At 43.9% G+C, this 5,635-nt stretch overlaps 1 protein-coding gene across 1 annotated transcript; it reads right to left on the bottom strand.

Moving 5' to 3' along the window:
- Positions 1 to 368: 368 nt before the first annotated feature.
- Positions 369 to 4,998, bottom strand: gapdh (glyceraldehyde-3-phosphate dehydrogenase). Its single transcript, XM_086218234.1, has 12 exons — positions 4,892 to 4,998; positions 4,428 to 4,473; positions 3,394 to 3,493; positions 3,152 to 3,258; positions 2,657 to 2,747; positions 2,442 to 2,557; positions 2,138 to 2,219; positions 1,827 to 1,978; positions 1,664 to 1,742; positions 1,019 to 1,102; positions 844 to 941; positions 369 to 749 (listed from the first exon to the last, which is right to left on the bottom strand). The coding sequence occupies exons 2-12, from the start codon at positions 4,448 to 4,450 to the stop codon at positions 680 to 682; spliced, it is 1,002 nt and encodes a 333-aa protein (XP_086074360.1). The 5' UTR covers positions 4,451 to 4,473; positions 4,892 to 4,998; the 3' UTR covers positions 369 to 679.
- Between the last annotated feature and the right edge of the window lie 637 nt (positions 4,999 to 5,635).

Below are 5,635 nucleotides of genomic sequence, written 5' to 3' on the forward strand. Positions count from 1 at the left end.
TCATTTGCCAATTACGTTGACACTGAGGAATAATTCACCCACAGGCATAATTCTCACACTGAGCCATAATATGCAGTTGTCCAGTTGGGTTAGCTGTGCTTAATTACCCTAAGCTACCAAGACTTTGCAAAAACATGCAATTATGCTTTTAAAAGTCATCATGGTTGAGAACTGATTTGACAAGCTGCTACTGTTCCGCCTACTTGAGATTCTCAGTAATCAAGAGCCGACACCGTCAACAACAAGGGGGCACGTGGATCAGATACATAGATGAAGAACTCTTGAAGGTATTTGCTGATGACAGTGAGTCCAAATATGTCATAAATCCTGGTGAAGCAGTTTAATGAAAATGAAGAGTGAGGCCAGGATTCTCACAAACAGAGGACTTTATTTCGTCGCTGACTGCAGCACCTCAGTACCGCAGACAGACCCTCACACCTTCACTCCACCTCACAAGAACAGAACAGGGAATTCCAAAAATAAAAAAGTATGAATTGGTCACCAATTTTCTGTTTTCATTTGCATTCTGTGGGACCTTTCCTCAGGCGTAAGATGGGGGGGGTCGGACCAAGGCAGATTTAGAGATAATACAATGTCTTATTGTACACGTGTAGCTCTGGAATCTAGAGAATGTGGGTGATGTGGCATTGCGCCGTGACGGACATCTGGCTGGTTTAGTTTACTCCTTGGAGGCCATGTGGACCATCAGGTCGCAGACACGGGTGCTGTAACCGAACTCGTTGTCGTACCTGAGGAAGCAGCAAGAAAGAGTCATTGAGCATCACAGGACATGTAAATAGATGTAAACGTGTGTATGACATCACTCCATTCATGTGCGCGTACCATGAAACCAGCTTGACAAAGTGATCGTTGAGGGCAATGCCAGCGCCAGCATCAAAGATGGAGGAGTGGGTGTCACCATTGAAGTCTGTGGACACCACCTGCAGGAGAGATCGGCATGTTAACACAGACGGGTCAAGAACTGATTTCAACGATTAATAGTGAGACAAGTACATACCTGGTGCTCTGTGTATCCCAGAACGCCCTTCATGGGTCCTTCAGCTGCAGCCTTCACAACCTTCTTGATGTCGTCGTATTTGGCCTGCAGAGGAGAAAATAGGTTGTGTTCTGAAGCACCTCAACAAGCTCGAGTCAGTCAGTCTTTATTGCAATACCAATTTATTCTTTCAGCAGCACAAGAGGAGCCACAGTATGACCCCGGCTTGATCGTGAACTCATTTCTGTCACTACGCAGAGCTCAGATCCACAGGTGAATGTTGGTAGGTAAAGCGTCAGTTAATTGAAATAAAATCAAAATCAAGAATTCCAGCTAATGCTAAGGCAGTTAGCTTACAGGTAGACACCACAACTCTATTATGCTGCCCTCTATTGGTTTGGAGTCCAAAAGACAACAAGCTTGCTTATTTTATTGCCTACATTTTGTACCTTTAATGGAAATTTTGAAAATTCATATCCAGGTTGGCTGGGAGAAAAAAGAAACACCATACACTTAAACTGGTGGGTATGGTGAGGCATATAATGCAGGAGAACATTACATCAGCCTTCAACTACAGACAGCACTCGTTTGCAGATAAATTAATAGACATCAAACATGATGTGTGTCATTTCGTGTAAGCATATGACTGCGTCATCTTTCACTCACTGGTTTCTCCAGACGGACTGTCAGGTCAACCACTGACACGTTGGGGGTGGGGACACGGAAGGCCATGCCGGTCAGCTTGCTGTTCATATAAACACAAAGTTCATGAGGTCAAAAATTAAAAAGTCCTGCCGGTTGTTCCTATAGTCTACCATTTAGCACTGACCCGTTGAGCTCAGGAATGACCTTGCCGACAGCTTTCGCAGCACCAGTTGAAGCGGGGATGATGTTCTGGCTGGCACCGCGGCCGTCCCTCCACAGCTTGCCAGAGGGGCCGTCCACTGTCTTCTGGGTGGCGGTGATGGCGTGAACTGTGCTCTGATGTGGAAAAAAAAAATGCAAATGAAAGATGAACAGTGGACGGATGATTAAATAGCCTACTTTTAATGTGATGCTGATGTGTGTGAATGTGGTTTTAGGGGTTGCTCAGCATCTCCATGCCAGATTGTTCCCAGGCAGAGTGTTTTTAATGCTCACCATCAAACCCTCAATGATGCCAAAGTTGTCATTGATGACCTTAGCCAGGGGGGCCAGGCAGTTGGTTGTGCAGGAAGCATTGCTATGGAGACACAATGAAACTGTCAGTTTGTTTATCAAAATAATGGCATGGCAAATCAAGTTTCATTGGACCAGACACTGATTGACCTTGTACTTATTTGAAGTCACTTTTTACAACAGATCTCGATTTTGTGTACATATTCTACTTTTTTCTTAATTTCGAAACCCGAGAACTTCATTTTTTTATTTTTATTTTTTAAGCGGATTGATTGAAGATTCTCACCTGACAACCTTGAGGGACTTCTCATATTTCTCATGGTTGACACCCATGACAAACATGGGCGCATCGGCGCTGGGTGCAGAGATGATGACTCTCTCTGCACCACCCTTCAAATGGGCCTGTGACACAGTTTGGAAATCAACATTAGATCTGTGTGCTCAACTTCAGTGAAAACAGGACAATTTGACATGTCCAGGAGTATATGGTTGAATACGTACAGAGGCCTTCTCGATTGTGGTGAAGACACCAGTTGACTCAACCACATACTTGGCACCAGCATCACCCCATTTGATGTTGGTGGGGTCTCTCCTGCAGAAGACAATTCAGTTTTTACTTTCTCCTGATGCAGTTTTGTGAAGTTGTCATAATTTCCACGTAGAAATGCTTCTAAGTTAATACAGTGGTGTATCACTTTTGTCTCTGTGGTCTGAATCAAGCTGAAAGTCGTAATCCAATGTAGTATTGAGAACAAGTGCAGGCAGGATGAAGGCAGGCAGATTTTTGTTGTTGTTTTTTTAAATTTGGTACCAAATTGGTGTTTTGCAAGAAAATAATTAAAAAAAAAATGTTACAACAGATTAAATTTCTAAAAATTCATAGACTGAAATGCTGAGAGATTTAGCTGGTGGTGATGAGCATTGTTAGAAAGAGCTTGAGTGGCAGACATTCATATGTGTACACTATAGTTTTAATGAGATTAAATGTGAACTCACTCGTGGAAGACAGTGATTTTATGTCCATCGATGACCAGCTTGTCACCCTCAATCTTGACCTCGCCCTTGAAACGGCCGTGGGTGGAGTCATACTTGAACATGTAGACCTATTAAATAAAACCCAAATAATTAAACATGTTGAATTTACTTTAATGAAAATCGAAGGCAAGTTTCTGATAAATGTCTAGTTGCTTCAAAATGATCTCCAGCACAACCAGTAGGTGCCGGTCCAGCTGACTCACCATGTACTCCAGGTCGATGAAAGGGTCATTGATTGCCACAATCTCCACCATCTTGGAGTGGAAGGCAGCGCGGGTCACCAGACGACCAATGCGGCCAAATCTGAAAAGGGAACAGTGTTGTTTCACTGTGTGACCTCTAGATGGCAGCATAATACCATGTGACCCTCACCACTAGTCGTCATGTCAGAATTTAACAGAAATTCAGTTGTAGATGGTTACCGATTGGCAATTATCAGTCTGAATTAGCCACTATAGAAGTGAAGATTTGACACTCAGGCCAGCTCTTGCATGACCCTTTCCATTTCAATGTCATAGTTTTTCCCCTTTGCGTAAGAAAAACTCCCCAGGAGACCTGAAGGCCCTCTATAGAAAGGGCAGAGTTCAGGGGGAGGGGCAGAGGGAGGTGTGTGTTGCTGCTGTCACTCTCTCCTTTGGAGGCTAAAGTCAAATGAACCTGTAATGTGGTAATCCTGGTGACGGCAGAGCACTGTTTGATCAGAAGCTGGTTACTTTTTAACCATCAGTCCAAAATACCGGCCCAGATGCACTCTGTCCTCAGAGGGAGGAGAGTTGCAGGAGGTAGATAAAATGATTGATCCCGTAAAGCAGACAGCAAACGTCACAGCGTGTATGCGCAAAAACTTGAAGTTACACAGGTCCTCTTCCAGTTGCGTCAAAAAGCAGGAAAAAACAACCGCATGACCCGCATGTCCAAGGCTCCTACCCACATCGTCCTCTGAGGACCAAAGTGCAAAGACCAAGAAAAACAGAAAAATGGGTGACTGTCCACAAGCGTGTGTGCTGGCACATTATCTGTTGCAGCACAATTTATTAACCACAGGTGGTGTGCTGGTCAGACTCAGAACACCGATCTCCATATCAAGGGGAGTCTATACCATGACACAAATAGTTCACTTTCTATTCAAGCAAACTGGCCGTTAGAGTGAAGCACAGACATGAGGTGGGGATGCACAGGCTTCACACTGTCCTCAAGGAGGAGGCTGAGTTTGAAATTAGTTTTAAGAGGCTCTTACCCATTGATACCGACTTTCACCATTTTGCCTGTGTTGGTCTAGTCCTCTGAAAAGAAAGACAACAGGTGGGAGAGTAAGTTGTGACAAATAATGAATAATCACCATCTATTATTGCTTTTTTATTGGCCTTCACAAGGCACATTGTTTTACTGAGTGCTGATAAGCAGCACACAAGTTGGACCACAGTCCAAGTCAATTTCATTGTAAATCTGAATTAATCCTACAAGGCAACAGCTCTGCCTGCAAGGCTATCAAGCTAACTTGAACCATTTTAAAATATCTTGAGAAAGCAGCTACTTTTAAAGCAGCAAACAGTTGACTTCAGGACAAAGTTCTAGCCATCTTAAACCAGGTAATTTGATTTCCTGCTAAACATCCCCAGGTGTTCTCAATCTAGTTTCATAGTCGTCCCGTAAAGCAAAGCTGCAGCTGTCTGACGTGATGTGATAACTGGAGGCGTTTACCGTTTGTGAGACTCCTCAGTCTGTCCTGACTCCGGGTGTGAGTGGGGAAGAGCAATATTAAGCTGGGTCTTTTTATCATTGACCGAGTTTAAAGCCACGCCCCTTCATGGCCACTACTTCCTCGCCCCGCCCCTTCTGAATGTCAAGGTCAGCCTGCAAACAGAGCAGCATGCAGGCCCCTGTGCCTCCTCATTGTCATGTGACTTCTAGACCCTTCTGCTGCTGAATAAAAGCCTAAAATCTGAAAATTTGAAGTTTAACTGTATATTCAATAGAAGTTCCAGAGTGATGAAGCCTGTCTTGTTTCCACCTTCCTCTTCCAGATATAGACACACAGTTATTAAAATCCTCCGATAGTAGACTGTAAGCAGAGAGGGGTCCCCCACTGACCTTCTCAGCTAATACAGACACACAGAGGGATTCAAACGAGGGATCATATCTCTGTCTTCTTGGCAGTGACATTTAATGTCCAAAGACCACGACCCTTCACTTTCAGATGCTCTGCGACACTCCTCTTTCTCTGCCTCCATCACCTCAGCAGCACAAGTCAAACATGTACCCTTAGTAAGATAAAATAATCACCGTACATGTGCTGAGAAGGCTTCATCGGATATTTTGTAGCTTCATCAGTTTATTTAGAAATAAAATCTGACTGCTAAGTAAGAGGAGTGTCTCTGTCTGAGTAGAGCCGCAGGAGATGTGTCGCTATGCCGTAAAATGTTCTGTTTTGTTCCTTATTCACAG

Source organism: Aulostomus chinensis, chromosome 11 (assembly GCF_037954235.1).
Source record: "Aulostomus chinensis isolate RoL2024-O1b breed Wild chromosome 11, RoL_Achi_v1.0, whole genome shotgun sequence".
Lineage (NCBI taxonomy): Eukaryota > Metazoa > Chordata > Actinopteri > Syngnathiformes > Aulostomidae > Aulostomus > Aulostomus chinensis.

What these genes read in the sequence shown, in the direction of transcription:
- gapdh (XM_086218234.1), bottom strand. Translation starts at nt 4,450, where the DNA reads ATGGTGAAAGTCGGTATCAATGG. An exon ending in TCATCGACCTGGAGTACATG is followed by an intron (nt 3,259 to 3,393) that starts GTGAGTCAGCTG and finishes TTTATTTAATAG; the next exon opens with GTCTACATGTTCAAGTATGA. An exon ending in GTCATTCCTGAGCTCAACGG is followed by an intron (nt 1,743 to 1,826) that starts GTCAGTGCTAAA and finishes TTATATGAACAG; the next exon opens with CAAGCTGACCGGCATGGCCT.